Source organism: Salmo salar, chromosome 23 (assembly GCF_965601325.2).
Source record: "Salmo salar chromosome 23, fSalSal1, whole genome shotgun sequence".
NCBI classification, from domain to species: Eukaryota; Metazoa; Chordata; class Actinopteri; order Salmoniformes; family Salmonidae; genus Salmo; species Salmo salar.
This window is the reverse complement of record NC_138313.1, coordinates 43,993,228-44,012,500: the sequence shown is the minus strand read 5'-3', so window position 1 is coordinate 44,012,500 and position 19,273 is coordinate 43,993,228. Positions and strand designations below refer to the sequence as shown.

Below are 19,273 nucleotides of genomic sequence, written 5' to 3'. Positions count from 1 at the left end.
GTTGTGTGATTGTGGAGGCCAGGTCATCTGATGCAGCACTCTCCTTCTTGGTCAAATAGCCCTTACACAGCCTGGAGGTGTGTTTTGGGTCATTGACCTGTTGAAAAGCAAATTATAGTCCCACTAAGTGCAAACCAGATGGGATGGCGTATCACTGCAGAATGCTGTGGTAGCCATGCTGGTTAAGTGTGCCTTGAATTCTAAATAAATCACAGACAGTGTCACCAGCAAAGCACCCCCACACCATCACAACTCCTCCTCCATGTTTCATGGTGGGAACCACACATGCGGAGATCATCCGTTCACCTACTCTGTGTCTCACAAAGACACGGCGGTTGGAACCAAAAAACTCAAATTTGGACTCATCAGACCAAAGGACATATTTCCACGAGTCTTGCTCTTGTTTCTTGGCCGAAGCAAGTCTCTTCTTCTTATTGGTGTCCTTTAGTAGTGGTTTATTTGTAGCAACTCGGCCATGAAGGCCTGATTCACACAGTCTCCTCTGAACAGCTGATGTTGAGATGTCTGTTACTTGAACTCTGTGAGTTGCAATCTGAGGTGCAGTTAATTACTGATTTCTGAGGCTGGTAAGTCTAATGAACATGTCCTCTGCAGCAGAGGTAATTCTGGGTCTTCCTTTCCTGTGGCGGTCCTCATGAGAGACAGTTTCATCATAGCGCTTGATGGTTTTTGCGACTGCACTTGCGACCGTATTGACTGACCTTCATGTCTTAAAGTAATGATGGACTGTCATTTCTCTTTGCTTATGTGAGCTGTTCTTGCCATAATATGGACTTGGTCTTTTATCAAATAGGGCTATCTTCTGTATACCACCCCTACCATGTCACAACACAACTGATTGGCTCAAACACATTAAGAAGGAAAGAAATTCCACAAATTAACAAGGCACACCTGTTAATTGAAATGCATTCCAGGTGAATACTTCATGAAGCTGGTTGAGAGAATACCAAGAGTGTGCAAAGCTGTCATCAAAGCAAAGGGTGGCGACTTTGAAGAATCTCAAATATAAAATATATTATAGATTTGTTTAACATTTTTTTGGTTACTACATGATTCCATGTGTGTTATTTCATAGTTTTGATGTCTTTGCTATTATTCTACAATGTAGAAAATAGTAAAAATAAAGAAAAACCCTTGAATGAGTACAGTACCAGTCAAACTTTTGACTTGTACTGTACGTACACACACACACACACACACACACACACACACACACACACACACACACACACACACACACACACACACACACACACACACACACACACCATATATGACTTATGATTTAAATAGCCTTCTCACAGTCTTATACCACACAACCACACACATACACGCACACACGCACGTACACACATGCACACACACGCACACACAGGGCTATTTATCACATGGAAATCACCCACAGACGTTTCCAGCAAAGGAGTTACTATTTCTGTCTAGCCTCCATTATAACCAAGGCTGAGTGCCTAGCCACAGAGTTTCTTAACCCAGAAGCGCACCATCGCAAGACTTCCTGAAACGCTTGCGAAATAGACCAAGCAGACCAGGCCAGAGTTTGGTGTTTGAGAAATCAATGAGAGAAGTGAAAAATTATTCTTTCGTTGTTCATTTGTTCGAAATCTAAAGGCCCAACCTAGATCCGAACCAAAATGTCTGAAGTAGAACATGTTATTACTACAACCTCGTGAAAGTGACAACCTGAAACGTTTTCATTTTTTAGTAAAAAAAACCAACAACTTTATATGGAAAGATGCCTTTGATTTAACGGCCTTCACATGCACAGTTCTGCACGAGATGACCGTTAGCCCCGATGACGTGTTTCTACTCATGAGCTCAGCTAGCCAACACCGCCATGACATCGCCGACAAGTGTGATCTGGAATTTCTATTGGAGAAGCCGTTTTAACCTATCTTCATTTCATACTGTACTGTCTTTGCTCTAGCCTCAATTATAACCCAGGCTGAGACACAGAGGGGAAGGGATTGTCTGTCACACCACTACAGAGAAGGGAAGGGAGCACTGTTAGATGTTACACAGGAAGAGATCAGGTCACAACACAGTGTGACACAGGAAGTATGTCTGAGTTAGAACATAACACAGTGTGACACAGGAAGTGTGTCTGAGTTAGAACACAACACAGTGTGACACAGGAAGTGTGTCTGAGTTAGAACACAACACAGTGTGACACAGGAAGTGTGTCTGAGTTAGAACATAACACAGTGTGACACAGGAAGTGTGTCTGAGTTAGAACATAACACAGTGTGACACAGGAAGTGTGTCTGAGTTAGAACACAACACAGTGTGACACAGGAAGTGTGTCTGAGTTAGAACATAACACAGTGTGACACAGGAAGTGTGTCTGAGTTGGAACACAACACAGTGTGACACAGGAAGTGTGTCTGAGTTAGAACATAACACAGTGTGACACAGGAAGTGTGTCTGAGTTAGAACACAACACAGTGTGACACAGGAAGTGTGTCTGAGTTGGAACACAACACAGTGTGACACAGGAAGTGTGTCTGAGTTAGAACATAACAGTGTGACACAGGAAGTGTGTCTGAGTTAGAACACAACACAGTGTGACACAGGAAGTGTGTCTGAGTTAGAACACAACACAGTGTGACACAGGAAGTGTGTCTGAGTTAGAACACAACACAGTGTGACACAGGAAGTGTGTCTGAGTTAGAACACAACACAGTGTGACACAGGAAGTGTGTCTGAGTTGGAACACAACACAGTGTGACACAGGAAGTGTGTCTGAGTTGGAACACAACACAGTGTGACACAGGAAGTGTGTCTGAGTTAGAACACAACACAGTGTGACACAGGAAGTGTGTCTGAGTTGGAACACAACACAGTGTGACACAGGAAGTGTGTCTGAGTTGGAACACAACACAGTGTGACACAGGAAGTGTGTCTGAGTTGGAACACAACACAGTGTGACAAAGGAAGTGTGTCTGAGTTAGAACACAACACAGTGTGACACAGGAAGTGTGTCTGAGTTGGAACACAACACAGTGTGACACAGGAAGTGTGTCTGAGTTGGAACACAACACAGTGTGACACAGGAAGTGTGTCTGAGGTAGAACACAACACAGTGTGACACAGGAAGTGTGTCTGAGTTGGAACACAACACAGTGTGACACAGGAAGTGTGTCTGAGTTGGAACACAACACAGTGTGACACAGGAAGTGTGTCTGAGTTGGAACACAACACAGTGTGACAGGATTCTTTTTGGGAGAAGTAAAACAGTGAGTGGACATTTTCTGAAAGGAACCTCACCCACCTCTCCTGTCTCACCCTATCTCACCCCTGTCTCCCACTCCCCCATCTTACCCTGTCTCACCCCCGTCTCCTCCATCGTACCCCTGTGCCCCCGTCTTACCCATGTCTCCCCCTAACAGACCGTCAGCAAGTACAACTCCCAGTACCACAAGCTGTTCCAGAGCGTCCCCAAGGAGGAGATCCTTATGAAAGGTAGGTCAGGGAGACTATCTATTCCTCTTACACTGATCCAATATCCAATACTACTGTATGTCTATGATGCAACTAGCTCTCACAGTCTCATGTCAGAATTAGACGTTCATCCGTGTTTCTCAAACGTCACATTTTGAAATGTCTTGTTACTGTACATGTCTGTATCGTTCAAGGTTAAGTTTAGGCATTCATTCTGAATTCTTAAGGTTAGGCATTAACTCAGAATAGTTAAGGTAAGGGTTAAGGTTTGGGATAGGCCTATCCACCGTCCCCGTACACAAAACCCTAGCAAAACCAAAGCCTACTTAAAGGTAACGGCGCTCACTGTTTCCCCTAGTGGCCGGTTTCCACATCATCTCCCGACGTCCTCAGACATGGATGGACGTTGAATACTGACTTGTATCACAGGTGACTTGGCTGCCCGTGGTCTAGTGGTAACACACCCGGTTTAGAAAGGTCACCCCTCTCCCCACCACTGACGACCGGGGGTTCAATTCCCAGCTCCAACCCTTCAATCTGTTTCTCCCACCTATCTGTATCACCTCTGTCATGTCATACCTATTTCAAAATATATTAGAAATAAGTTATGCATGGCATTTTCAGTGATTTGTTCATTTAATTTTACCAAAATAATGTAAATCCATCTTAATATGTTGCTCAAAATGTAAGTACCTGTATCTTTCATTAAGGTTAACAAAAGAGAGACAATAGAGGGATTGAACTCATTGGAGTTCTTTGGTTTTAATCTCCTTGCATTTCCTATCTTGCCACGTGACTCTGTTTTTAGAGGATTGTGGGTAATTCAAAAATGTTTAGACTTCATGATTCTTTCACACAATATTGTATACATGTTTGAAGAAGGAAAAGTATATTTCTATATTAGTATTAGGCAGCGTGTCGTTCCATGAGGTGTAATGGATCGTGATAAACAGCTATCAAAACCGTCAGGCAAATTGACGTTCAATGAGCACAGCACCAATTCCCACATTTATGATTGTCAGTGGAGAGTGCAAAGTCCTAATTTCTTGCAGGTCAACATCCAGTTACTGCTGGCACTTTGAACACGGCTTGACAATGCCTGCCAAAACGGTATAGAATGGCAAATTATCAAATACATAACAATGTTAAACATTAAGACACCAGACAAAGGGATGTAATTCTGCATTAGACAGGATTCAAAATCATCATAATGATGTTTAGAAGCTTTTAGAGAGAGGAAACAACACTAAAAGAGAAGGTATATAATTCTGCACTAGACAGGACTCAAAAAAACAAAATAGTGTTTTCAAACTTTTCTGCTAATGTTCCGAGTCCACTTGAGTAAGTGGTCTTACATATTTCCAAACATCTCAGGAGGATGTGTTTCAATAATAAGTTAAGGTTTTCGTCTCCTTCAAGTTGGTGGCAGCTCAGTTGCCATTCGTTTTGGGTGTTACAAAGCACTCCATTTTAACAGTGTACTGTCTATGATCCAATATCCACTCCAATGTGCAGAGGTTGATTGTACAGTACACTAAGTTAGGTCCTGTATAGCTACAATACAATGACTGAGATGTATTCATCTTTAATTGCAACACTTTCATTTATGTGATATGGACATTAAAAAGGTAGGCTACAAATCAATTTGGACTTATGTGACTTGAACCTGACTCAATCAATTCCCTTTTTCATTTCAAATCACTTTCAGGAGTCTGTTGGGAGCAGGAGGCATCACAGTGTTCTTGGCTTCACAGCGTTCAGGCTCCTCAGTATTCAGGCTCCTCAGTGTTCAGGCTCCTCAGTATTCAGGCTCCTCGGTGTTCAGGCTCCTCAGTGTTCAGGCTCCTCAGTGTTCAGGCTTCACAGCTTTCAGGCTTCAGTGTTCAGGCTTCACTGCGTTCAGGCTTCACAACGTTCAGGCTTCAGCGTAGGCTTGGGCTTGGGCGAAATACCGTTTATACCGCATACCATGGTATTTCGAAAGGCACTATATACTGTATATATTAGGTTATTTCAGCCACACCCGTTGCTGACAGGTGTATAAAATCGAGCACACAGCCATGCAATCTCCATAGACAAACCTTGTCAGTAGAAGGACCCGTACTGAAGAGCTCAGTGACTTTCAACGTGGCACCTTCATAGGATGCCACCTTTCCAACAAGTCAGGTCGTCAAATTTCTGCTCTGCTAGAGCTGCCCCGGTCAACTGTAAGTGGTGTTATTGTGAAGTGGAAACGTCTAGGAGCAACTACGGCTCAGCCGCGAAGTGGTAGGCCACACAAGCTCACAGAACGGCACCGCCGAGTGCTGAAGAGCGTAGCGCGTACAAATCATCTGTCCTTGGTTGCAACACTCAGTACCTAGTTCCAAACTGCCTCTGGAAGCAATGTCAGCATAAGAACTGTTCGTCGGGAGCTTCATGAAATGGGTTTCCATGGCCGAGCAGTCGCACACAAGCCTAAGATCACCATGCGCAATGCCAAGTGTCGGCTGGAGTGGTGTAAAGCTCACCACCATTGGACTCTGGAGCTTTGAAAACGAGTTCTCTGAAGTGATGAATCACGCTTCACAATCTGTCAGTCTCCCTCCATCTTCCTTAATCCCTCTTTAATTATATCTCTCTTTCTAATTTGTTACCACCCTCCTGGTCCATGTTGACTCCAATGCTTCCCACAGTTGTGTCAAGTTAGCTGGATGTCCTTTGGGTGGTGGACCATTCTTGATACACACGGGAAACTGTTGAGAGTGAAAAACCCAGCAGCGGTGCAGTTCTTGACACAAACCGGTGTGCCTGGCATCTACTACCATACCCTGTTCAAAGGCACTGAAAGATGTTGTATTTCCCATTCACCCTCTGAATGGCACACATACACAATCCATCTCTCAATTATCTCAAGGCTTTAAAATCCATCTTTAACCCGTCTCCTTCCCTGATTTGAAGTGTATTTAACAGGTGACTTCAATAAGGGATCATAGCTTTCACCTGGATTCACCGGGTCAATCTGTCATGTGAAGACACACAGCTAGTCCCGAGGCTAGTCTCCAGCTCTGTGCATCCTCCCTCTGGTGTGTTGAATGAAATAGATCAGTATTATAATGCATCTCTATGTTATTCCAAATGTTATGGTGTCTTTTTCCCATTCCCAGTGTATTCCTGCGCTCTCCTCCGAGACATCCTACTTCAGGGTCGCCTCTACATCTCCCGCAACTGGCTGTGTTTCTATGCCAACCTCTTTGGGAAGGACATCAAGGTGAGTGGTGATGTTCCAGTGGGAATTGCAACTGCCCTCAGCCTTGACACAAAATGGCTTCTTTTCTTCTAACAATGAAAAGAGGGAGTAGACTTATCATGGAGTACAACACTTGTCGGTACGATCATTTCAGTTGATAACAGGTTTTCTTTCTGGACTTGACCTCCATGTTTTCCATTGACTCATTCAAGATAAATGGATGTCTCTCTGTTCAATTGCTGAAGGTTTCTCTCTTTTGAATAGAGAATAAAGATGCCTGAACACAAAAGACATTCAAATGAATCTCACTACATGCAGGTTTTCTCTTTATTGTATAGTACACTCTTAGAAATAAAACTGCTATCTAGAACCTTAAAGGGTTCTTTGGCTGTCCCCATAGGAGAACCCTTTAAGGGCCCTTTTTGGTTCCAGGTAGGACTATTTTGGGTTCCATGTAGAACCCTTTCCACAGAGGGTTCTACGTGGAACCAAAAAGGGTTCTACGTAGAACCAAAAAGGGTTCTCCTATGGGGACAGCCGTATAACCCTTTTAATGTCAAGTTGAGCTGGGAATTGTTTTTTTACAGGGGAAATGTTCAACATGAGATATGCCGTGTGTACTTCGTGTGTTTGATGCAGGTATTCAAATACAGTACAATAAAGTGACGTGGTAGCCAGGTTATTCATTGAACAGCAAACTGTTTTACGAGATTTTGACTTCATTTACAGTTAGGGAAATTCAGTTGAGACCCAATTTCCTTATTTACAAATCATTACTTTCATGACATCTGGGAATACAACATAAAAGGTAGGAGCAAAGTGAAATTAAGGTCTGAATAATACAATTGTTGGTCACATACACAGTCAAGTGTTAAAAGGTTTTCAAGAGGAAAGGATATTTGGAAGTAATTTACTTATTTCAAATGTGTATCCAGATCAAAGTCTAGGCCTATGCTTTTCAATTACATAATATTTGTATTGTATTCCGATGAATAACATCATTCTATTGAATTGATAACTACATAACATGAGTATGGTTACTCTATTCTCATGGTCTTCCTGACCAATGGTCTTCCTGACAATGGTCTCCTGACCAATGGTCTTCCTGACCAATGGTCTTCCTGACCAATGGTCTTCCTGACCAATGGTCTTCCTGACCAATAACCAGCCAGTCAATTGAAGTGTCTGAAGAGAAAGCACATGCAGTGTCAACTCACCCTGAAACCCCAGCTAGTTATCACTCACCGTGTGTGTACACTCCAGCTTGACTAAACCTTTATTTGTTCCTTTTTTCACTCTTGTTTGTTTTGAGCCGTTCTGCTCCCTCTTTCTTTAGATGGGAACAAAGTCTCAGGGTTCTGGGGTTTAGCGGAAATGTCACATGGCTAACGTGTCCTGTGCCTACGCCAGGCTAATGTTAATGTTACAGTGTCTCAATGTGTAACTAACAACATTACTGTGTGTCTCAATGTGTAACTAACAACATTACTGTGTCTCAATGTGTAACTAACAACATTACTGTTACTGTGTCTCAATGTGTAACTAACAACATTACTGTGTCTCAATGTGTAACTAACAACATTACTGTTACTGTGTCTGAATGTGTAACTAGCAACATTACTGTGTCTCAATGTGTAACTAACAACATTACTGTTACTGTGTCTGAATGTGTAACTAGCAACATTACTGTGTCTCAATGTGTAACTAACAACGTTACTGTGTCTCAATGTGTAACTAACAACATTACTGTGTCTCAATGTGTAACTAACAACATTACTGTTACTGTGTCTCAATGTGTAACTAACAACATTACTGTGTCTCAATGTGTAACTAACAATGTTACTGTTACTGTGTCTCAATGTGTAACTAACAACATTACTGTGTCTGAATGTGTAACTAACAATGTTACTGTTACTGTGTCTCAATGTGTAACTAACAACATTACTGTGTCTCAATGTGTAACTAACAACATTACTGTTACTGTGTCTGAATGTGTAACTAACAATGTTACTGTGTCTCAATGTGTAACTAACAACATTACTGTGTCTCAATATGTAACTAACAACATTACTGTGTCTCAATGTGTAACTAACAACATCACTGTGTCTCAATCTGTAACTAACAACATTACTGTGTCTCAATCTGTAACTAACAACATTACTGTGTCTCAATCTGTAACTAACAACATTACTGTGTCTCAATCTGTAACTAACAACATTACTGTTACTGTGTCTCAATGTGTAACTAACAACGTTACTGTGTCTCAATGTGTAACTAACAACATTACTGTTACAGTGTCTCAATGTGTCTTACTCCTAATGTTAACTGTCTCACTAAGGGAATAAAGGGATGCTATGAGCTGCAGCTGGTGACCATGTTGCTGCTTTTCCTTTACAGGTTGCCATTCCGGTGGTGTCAGTACGGCTGGTGAAGAAGCACAGGACGGCAGGCCTGGTACCCAACGGGTTGGCCATCACCGTGGACACCAGCCAGAAGGTACACTACAGTACACAACAGTGTAGTACAAAGCAGTACAATGCAATAGGGCTATACCGCTCACAGACAGTTAGTACTATATACAGCTAGCATACAGATAGCAGACAGCTAGCATACAGATAGCAGACAGCTAACAACCAGAAAGCCAGGCTTACAACCGGGTAGCCAGGCTTGCAACAAGGAAGCGTAGGCTAACAACCAGGTAGGCAGGCTAACAAGGAAGCTAGGCTAACAACCAGGTATCCAGGCTAACAACCAGAAAGCCAGGCTAACAACCGGGTAGCAAGGCTAACAACCAGATAGTCAGGTAGTCAGCCTAATGAAGCTAACAGCCACACTCAACAACATGAAATAGCGTGTTTGAGAACACCTGAACCAAACAGAATGTAACCTAGTCAGCACATGTGGTAGCACAGGAGGAGGGTTAATGTCAGTCACAACTTCAAATGAAGCAATCCTCCCGGTGGTCCAAAGGTAGAGGATCCACGCTGTCTGTTTGACTGGTTCAGTCAGAGGAAAGTCTGCTAGCGCAACACAGCGGACGTACTGTATATTTGGTTCTCAACAGACACTGCTTTGAGTTGAGAACATACGACAGGTTAAAAGTCAAATGTCAGAGCCACGTTGACCTTCCAGTTCTTCAAAGGTGTTTGAGTAGTCTCCTTGTAAAGGAATGAACAGGGATCAGGCTGTTAGTGTTTAGTTTGGAATGTTAACCCATTGAGTCCCACCACGACGCTGGTGAGATTTGGACTTCTAACGCCCTTTAAACATTGTGTGTTTGAGCTTCAGACAGTTGTTTATGGCCAATCCGCGTCTGCAATAGCCGTACAGCATTTACGGCGATGCGGCCTCTGCAGAAGTCAGAGCTTTCGTACTTCTTGCGCTTTGTGGAGCTGTCATACGCATCCAATAAATTGGTCTGAACCACACCACTCGTAGTGATTCAGGGCTAATCTCTATAGGCATCCAGCTAATTACAAGCAACTGGCTAAATGAAAAGACAGGACCTTACCTCTTCTTAGATGTTGGAGTCCGTTTCCCGGTGCTTGACATAGGAACTCAGCCAAAATAGCATGAAGTAAAAAGGCTGCCTCTCCATCCCGAATCTCCCCATTGCCCCCCAGCAAAATTAGTCTACATTTAGGCTATTGTTTATTTGTGTATTTCACACTATGTTGAAGTAAAAATGCTTGTATGGATGTCAACCCCAATACATGTTCATGTCTTCGTCATCAACTGCATTACAGGTAAAAACTACTTTGACAACCACCTCTGATTTCTGTATGCTAGCTATGCTACCAGCTTATACGAACGGGAGTTAGCATTTAACAGTCACTTGAATGTTTTAACAGATTTGTTGAATGTGTGCCACTCCAGTGTCCTTCTATTCCCCACAGTCTTCATTCCATTGACCTCTTTACTGCATCAATCCATATTACCTCCCTGATCTCTTTCCAGGAGTTCAAACAAATGTTTGTGTCTTAGAAATCCCTAGACGAGGTATCATAAAGATGTATTTTATTAGTGAACTTGTTCTGATAGCCTGTCGTCAAAGTTCTCCATGTTTGTTGTCAAGGAAGTGAGTTTGTGTTTATACAGGATGTACCGCCCTATTTACCGTCAACCAAAGTTTGGGAGGCACATAGCTTTGCCGTTCGGAGCTCGATTTGGCCTCCGACAGCCTCCGGAGACTCCGCAATTGCATCACACCCTCTGTACGGAGCAGTGGAGGCTCCTCAGAGGAGGAAGGGGAGGACCATCCTCCTCAGTGAATTTCATAAAAATGTAAATAGTGAAACATTAAAAAAGCTATAATTCTTTAATAAAACTATACTAAATATATTCACGTCACCAAATAATTGACTAAAACACACTGTTTTGCAATGAAGGTCAACAGTAGCCTCAACAGCACTCTGTAGGGTAGCACCATGGTGTAGCTGGAGGACAGCTAGTTTCCATCCTCCTCTGGGTACATTGACTTCAATACAAAACCTAGGAAGCTCATGTTCTCAGTCCCTTCCATGGACTTCCATAGTAATAATACAACTTCTGGAGGACGTCCTCCAACCTATCAGAGCTCTTGTCCAACTATTTAAAGGATCAGAGAATGAATCTAGTACTGAAAGCATAAGCTACAGCTAGCACTGCAGTGCATAAAATGTGGTGAGTAGTTGACTCAAATAGAGAGAAAGACAATAGTTGAACATTTTTGAACAAATACATTTCTTCAAAATTAATGAACGGTATAAGAGAGAGGGAGAGAACAAGATAGAACTAAATATAATGTAGCTAGCTCTATTTTTTTCACTTACTTAGCTAGCTAGCCTACTCAAATACCGGCTCAAACGTTGTTAGCTAGCTGGCTATAGCTATCCAACACTGGAACTCTTCCAAGTCAAGGTACGATTTTGGATTTATGAATTTATTGCCACCAGGGCCCGCCGGTATAACTGCTAAAAAAGGTTTTTTTCCTAAGCGAAGGAAAAAGATGAGAGAGGAGGAGAGCGTGTAGATGCGAGAAGGAATTACAATGAGCAAAGTGATCGTGCTGTTTGTATGTGGCTGCTATGAAAGTGAACTGTGTTTGAGTGTGATCAGGGCTGTATTCATCCCACCGATTCTGTTGGAAAACGAACGAAACCGGGATAAACATACCTGAATTTGTCCAATAGAAACTATCATTTGCAACTGTTGGACTAATGATTACACCGTAGATCAGCTAGATGTGTCACACCTGCTCCCGCTCCCCCTCTCTGGTGCTCAAGGGAACCAGGCAGACCATCATTACGTAAACCTATCACCATCATTACACGCATCTTTGCAATGTTGGACTCACCAGGACTCCATTACTTTGTTGATTGCCCCGCAATATCTGTCTGCTCCTCAGTTTGTTCCCCGTGTCAGCATTGATGTCGTTATGGTTTCCCCTGTCCAGACGCTGTCCTTGTTTGTTTCTTGTCTGTTATCCATTAAATGTTCACTCCCTGTACTTGCTTCTCGTCTCCCAGCAAGGCGGTATTGAATGTCACTGTCTTTCACCTTGATTACAAAAAAAAATATTTCAACTTGTGCACCTACGTTGTAAACTTTAATTCAACCTCATGATGGGTATAGGGAACTTTGAGTATCATGTAGTAGCCTAAATATATCAATGTTACATTGAACTGGGTGAATGTAATATGAATGACAGTCATCCAATGTGCCTTTATAGAAATAAGGCCATGCTCATAAAATAAATGATTGTCCTCCCTCATCTTAAACGGAACCGACCGCCACTGGTCGGAGCCTCCGCATAAATCGGCTTGTACAGGGCTAAGCTAGAGCGGTGCGTGTGAGCCAAGGGCGGATCCTGAAGGGGCCCGGGGCCAGGTCTTGTTACAAAAACATCTGTAGTGTCTATATGGTTTGAACTACAAACTAATGAAAACTATCTATGAAAAGCTGAGACCCCCACGACCACACACGTGTTTTGCTCTATGACACTAACAAGCTACACAAGAGTCGTTAAGGGGTTCTTCTACATAGACCATAGTAAATCCCAGGTCATAGTGTCTATAATACTGTAAGGGGTTATTCTACATGGAAGATCATAGGAAATCCCAGGACATAGTGTCTATAATACTGTAAGGGGTTCTTCTACATAGACGATCATATGAAATCCCAGGACATAATGTCTACAATACTGTAAGGGGTTCTTCTACATGGAAGATCATATGAAATCCCAGGACATAATGTCTATAATACTGTAAGGGGTTCTTCTACATGGAAGATCATATGAAATCCCAGGACATAGTGTCTATAATACTGTAAGGGGTTCTTCTACATGGAAGATCATATGAAATCCCAGGACATAATGTCTATAATACTGTAAGGGGTTCTCCTACATGGAAGATCATATGAAATCCCAGGACATAATGTCTATAATACTGTAAGGGGTTCTTCTACATGGAAGATCATAGGAAATCCCAGGACATAATGTCTATAATACTGTAATAAGCTCACATAGTTGATGTCACAAACTCCACAGAGTTGTCACTGAGTAGTTGGATATTCATTTTCCACTGAGCAAACCATATCTGTACTTACAGCATTCATATAAATTCATTTTGATCAGGTTTTTGCTTTGTCAGACCTTATTTTTGTATTGGCCTTTGTCAATACAACTCATGAATTCAACTGTTTATGTCAAATTGTTACTTGTAGCCCTGGTTGTCCAGAAAATAAAATGGTAAACCACTTAATTGTGAGGCTAAAATATAAGGGCTGGGCATGCAGATAAATGAAAGTATGATAAATGAAAAGCCGTTCTTTACTGGCGTTCTGGACTGATAGGGTTAACTCAATAGTCTGGTCTTGTTCTGGGTCAAACACCTTTATGTGGTTTTATGGACCTTAGTGACAACAGCTAACGCTCCTGGCTGCCACCTGGCTTTGTTTTGTTTTGGAGGAATTGGAGGAGCTGATTAGGAGACTTGGGTCAATGAATGGTTAACACTTACTATATACACAGTCTTTTATCTATCAAAGCTGGATTTCCTGAAGCTACTTTGTCATTCCATGTCATAAAGGTGTCAGTTGGAAAGTGAGAAATCAAACTTTGTTGGTAACCTGTGCATCTTCATATCTTCTTTAATAGACTATTCAAAGATAGTAGAGTTTAAGTTCTAGACTACTATAGAGCTTAAGTTCTAGACTACTATAGAGTTTAAGTTCTAGACTACTATAGAGCATAAGTTTTAGACTACAATAGAACTTAAGTTCTAGACTACTATAGAGCTTAAGTTCTAGACTACTATAGAGCTTGAGTTCTAGACTACTATAGAGTTTAAGTTCTAGACTACTATAGAGCTTAAGTTTTAGACTACAATAGAACTTAAGTTCTAGACTACTATAGAGCTTAAGTTCTAGACTACTATAGAGTTTGAGTTCTAGACTACTATAGAGCTTAAGTTCTAGACTACTATAGAGCTTAAATTCTAGACTACTATAGAGCTTAAGTTCTAGACTACTATAGAGTTTAAGTTCTAGACTACTATAGAGTTTAAGTTCTAGACTACTATAGAGTTTAAGTTCTAGACTACTATAGAGTTTAAGTTCTAGACTACTATAGAGTTTAAGTTCTAGACTACTATAGAGTTTGAGTTCTAGACTACTATAGAGTTTGAGTTCTAGACTACTATAGAGTTTAAGTTCTAGACTACTATAGAGTTTGAGTTCTAGACTACTATAGAGCTTGAGTTCTAGACTACTATAGAGTTTGAGTTCTAGACTACTATAGAGCTTAAGTTCTAGACTACTATAGAGTTTAAGTTCTAGACTACTATAGAGTTTAAGTTCTAGACTACTATAGAGTTTAAGTTCTAGACTACTATAGAGTTTGAGTTCTAGACTACTATAGAGCTTGAGTTCTAGACTACTATAGAGCTTGAGTTCTAGACTACTATAGAGTTTGAGTTCTAGACTACTATAGAGCTTAAGTTCTAGACTACTATAGAGCTTGAGTTCTAGACTACTATAGAGCTTGAGTTCTAGACTACAATAGAGCTTGAGTTCTAGACTACGATAGAGTTTGAGTTCTAGACTACTATAGAGCTTGAGTTCTAGACTACAATAGAGCTTGAGTTCTAGACTACTATAGAGCTTGAGTTCTAGACTACTATAGAGTTTGAGTTCTAGACTACTATAGAGCTTGAGTTCTAGACTACAATAGAGCTTGAGTTCTAGACTACTATAGAGTTTGAGTTCTAGACTACTATAGAGCTTGAGTTTGTGTTGTTTTTTTTTAGTGTCTTGTTCTGTCTTGCAGTATGTGTTTGTGTCCTTGCTGTCTCGAGACAGTGTCTACGACGTCCTCAGGAGGATCTGCACACACCTTCAGGTGAGAAATAACCTCCTCGCGGTCCACAAGGTTCAAGGTTGTGGGGTCAATTCCCATGTGGGACACTTTGTGGGAAAGTGTCTGCTACATTAGAAATGTTTTGCAATACAGCTCTATGACGAGATACCATTGTTAAGGTCATGTAGTGTAGTTACAATGTAGTTATGTTTTGGAATGGGTGGCCAGTAATAAACTGGTCCTGAACATCTCTAAAACTAAGAGCATTGTATTTGGTACAAATCATTCCCTATGTTCTAGACCTCAGCTGAATCTGGTAATGAATGGTGTGGCTATTGAACAAGTTGAGGAGACTAAATGACTTAGTGTTACATTAGATTGTAAACTGTCATGGTCAAAACATATAGATTTAATGGTTGTAAAGATGGGGAGAGGTCTGTCTGTAATAAAGAGATGCTCTACTTTTTTGACACCACACTTTACAAAGCAGGTCCTGCAGGTTCTAGATTTATCTTATCTTGATTATTGTCCAGTCATGTGGTCAAGTGCTGCAAAGAAAGACCTAGTTAAGCTGCAGCTGGTCCAGAACAGAGCAGCACATCTTGCTCTTCATTGTAATCAGAGGGATGATATTAACACTATGCATGCCAGTCTATTTTGGCTATGAGTTGAGGAGAGACTGACTGCATCACTTCTTGTTTTTATAAGAAACATTCATGTGTTGGAAATTCCAAATTGTTTGCATAGTCAACTTACACACAGCTCTGACACACACACTTACCCCACCAGACTAGGGTTTAACATTTTCCCGGTATTCTACAAATGTATCCCGAGAATAAATCACTTTTCTCATGGGTAACTCGGTATTTCCCGCCAAAACCGGAAGTGTCATTCAAAACAGCATTTAAATGTCAGGATTTGATTAGCTCTTTGATCACCCTGAAAATTCCATTCTGATTGGTACCTGAGCCTGATATATTAAATACATGTTATGAGCCCTACATTAAAGACTTTTAATGAGCCCAAGGCCAAAAATAGGCAATGATACTACACATTACACAACGACAGAAAAATATACAGTAAAAGCCCATAGATGTAGCTAGCTATATGCTCTCTTGGGTAAATCAATGAAACTAGCTCCAGTAGGCTAATCTTTTTGAGTGAACTGTATTACTGTACTGTATTATACAGACTGGAATTACGCACATCGTTCAAACCGTGATAAAGCAGGGAGAGAACATTTGATTTCGGTGCGATACGTGTGGCCTACAAAGTCACAAGTATAGGCTAGCGAATTTGATTCACATTTTTAAATATAATCAATCAAATGTATTCATAAAGCCCTTCTTACATCAGCCGATATCTCAAAGTGCTGTACAGAAACCCAGCCTAAAACCCCAAACAGCAAGCAATGCAGGTGTAGAAGCACGGTGGCTAGGAAAAACTCCCTAGAAAGGCCAAAACCTAGGAAGAAACCTAGAGAGGAACCAGGCTCTGAGGGGTGGCCAGTCCTCTTCTGGCTGTGCCGGGTAGAGAGGAACCAGGCTCTGAGGGGTGGCCAGTCCTCTTCTGGCTGTGCTGGGTAGAGAGGAGCCAGGCTACGAGGGGTGGCCAGTCCTCTTCTGGCTGTGCCGGGTGGATATTATAACAGAACATGGTATATAGAACAGAACAGAATATAACAGGGCCAATTTGTATAATTATAATTTCATAATATCTCCTCTAATGTTATTAGCCTACCTATTCTTTCCTTCCTCGCTTTCAACAGTTAAATGAAATAAGTTTTGTTGTCCTTATCTTTATCATGCGTACATTTACTTTAAGTGCAGTTACAGTGTACCCTTATTTTCCTCCATAGGTGAATGGGAAGAAAAGTCTTAGCCTGAAGCAATACTTGGAGGAGCCTAGCTCACTATCTATGGTAAGCCCAGCCACTACTCTACACTACACTACACTACACTACACTACACTACTCTACTCTACACTACTCTACTCTACACTACTCTACTCTACTCTACTCTACACTACTCTACACTACACTACACTACTATAGTCTACACTACCATACTCTACACTACTCTACTCTACACTACACTACTATGGTCTACACTACCATACTCTACACATCTCTACACTACACTACAATACTATAGTCTACACTACCATCCTCTACACTACTATAGTATACACTACACTACACTACTCTACTATAGTCTACACTACTCTACTCTACACTACTGTAGTCTACACTACCATCCTCTACACTACTATAGTCTACACTACCACTAGCTCCTACCACTCACCTCTCACTATAGTCTACACTACCATACTCTACACTACCATCCTCTACACTACTATAGTCTACACTACACTACACTACACTACTATAGTCTACACTACCATACCTCCTACACTACACTAGCTCCTACCTACTCACCCCCCCCCGTCTACACTACCATACTCTACACTACTCTGTCACGGGTACTTAGGGCAGGAGGAAGGAGCAGAGTCAAATGCAGGAGATATTGTCCAGTAGCTCGAAGTTTATTCACACCCAAACACTAGGTGATCAAAAAGGCACAGGGAGTGCACAATACCCAAAAGGGAAACAGGTAATCCACAAAGGGAAAATCACGCACGATGGAGAAAAAAACACGGCCACAGCGTAAAACCCCACTGCCCGCTGACAAACCAACAATCCCGCACAACACACAACCCCAAAGGAACAAACTAAATACCCCCCCCCCCCCCCCCCCACTAATGACAGAAACGAAAACAGGTGCGGACCTAGACAGACAAAACACAATGAACACAGAAACACAGATCGGCGGCAGCTAGTAGACCAGCGACGACGACCGCCGAGTGCCGCCCGGCCGAGGAGGGGCACCATTTTCTGTGGATACTGTGACACACTCGGTTAGGCCCATAACATGACATTCGCATAACAGGTCCAGACTCTGGTCTCTGCCAGACGGGTACACCCAGATGTGTATGTAACTGCAGGTGAGGTTGTTCAGTCTGGCACCTAGAGCCTCTAAGGCAGACCGGAGGTACGGGTCCACGAGAATACGCCACTTGGTGGAACGCGTCCTCCGGGAAGACCTGGTAACAACACCATTCGGCTTCGATTGAGGCTTAGATTGCCTCAACATGGTTTCTCCTTCCATTGTCAAACTCGCTATACCTTGCATTACTGCTGTATGGTCACACTCCATTGATCCAGTATACATAGAGCACAACCCCTTCTTGGTATAGAGGTTGAATACAATTGTGAGAACACAGCTAGAATCAGACTGTATATAGTTGAGTCTGGTCAACGGACCCTTTGTACAGTGACACTACCTTCTCCATACCCACACTGAAACATCCAGCGTTGGATACGTCCTCCCCCAAACACAGTGTCGGTTGGCTATATGAACCCTAGCTTGACATGTCCTACTATCATATCTGTACTTTATTACTACTCTCCACTCTATAACTAAACCTTGGCCAGGTAATCCAACCTCTCATAGCTGTGTCTCACATCTTCTAGGCTATCATGTTTCCTATAAAAGCTAGTGGTGTAGATACTCTTTCAGCAGTAGCTTCTGAAATGGCATCGAACCCAGGCTTCAATTGCAAACCCACAGAGGAGCCTTCAATGTTACCACTGGGATACCAAGGTAGCAATCGCTTCCTGATGTTAACTGACGAAAGCAGCCCCTGGACTCGGGCTGAGACGAGTGATACAGCCGATATGAACGATGCAGAGACTGATATGTTCAACCGTATGCTCCAGTTTGCTACATCAGGCCCTCCTTTCACATTAACTTTCAAAGTGATGATGTCAGGCTACCACAGAGTCAATACGTCGATATCTGTGGAGGGCAACAGAAGAATGATGGCCCTTGTGCGGGATATACACAAGTGTCCGTATAGGCACACCACCTATCACACCTATCTGTATAGGGCTCACATGGAATGTGAATCATTTCTAAGCGCTGTATGTGCTGCTGCTGCCAAGGCTCCAGGAACGTCTTCTTCGGTGTCAAACGGCTCCAGCTACGTCAAACGATCAAACCAAGACGACTTTGATGTTTGCCTTACCGTCGAGATCGATCAAACTCTACAGCAACAGACTAGGATTGAGACTGGTCCTAGGTGTCCCAAGAACATGATACTCGTCTTGAACAAGGGACCGGTTTATAACATGGAAGACATCTGGTGCACAATGAAGAATGTGGTGTATCGAG

The 19,273-nt window shown here is 42.1% G+C and overlaps 1 protein-coding gene across 2 annotated transcripts in view; it reads left to right on the top strand.

Annotated features, from left to right (window-relative positions):
* LOC106584691 (GRAM domain-containing protein 2A) overlaps positions 1 to 19,273 on the top strand; it is a 97,693-nt gene that overhangs the window by 57,705 nt on the left and 20,715 nt on the right. For both annotated transcript variants that reach the window (XM_014170191.3, XM_014170192.3), the window contains exons 4-8: positions 3,426 to 3,498; positions 6,624 to 6,727; positions 9,104 to 9,202; positions 15,012 to 15,083; positions 16,900 to 16,962. In XM_014170191.3, the coding sequence (XP_014025666.1) occupies positions 3,426 to 3,498; positions 6,624 to 6,727; positions 9,104 to 9,202; positions 15,012 to 15,083; positions 16,900 to 16,962 (411 nt within the window). The remainder of the gene's footprint in view (positions 1 to 3,425; positions 3,499 to 6,623; positions 6,728 to 9,103; positions 9,203 to 15,011; positions 15,084 to 16,899; positions 16,963 to 19,273) is intronic.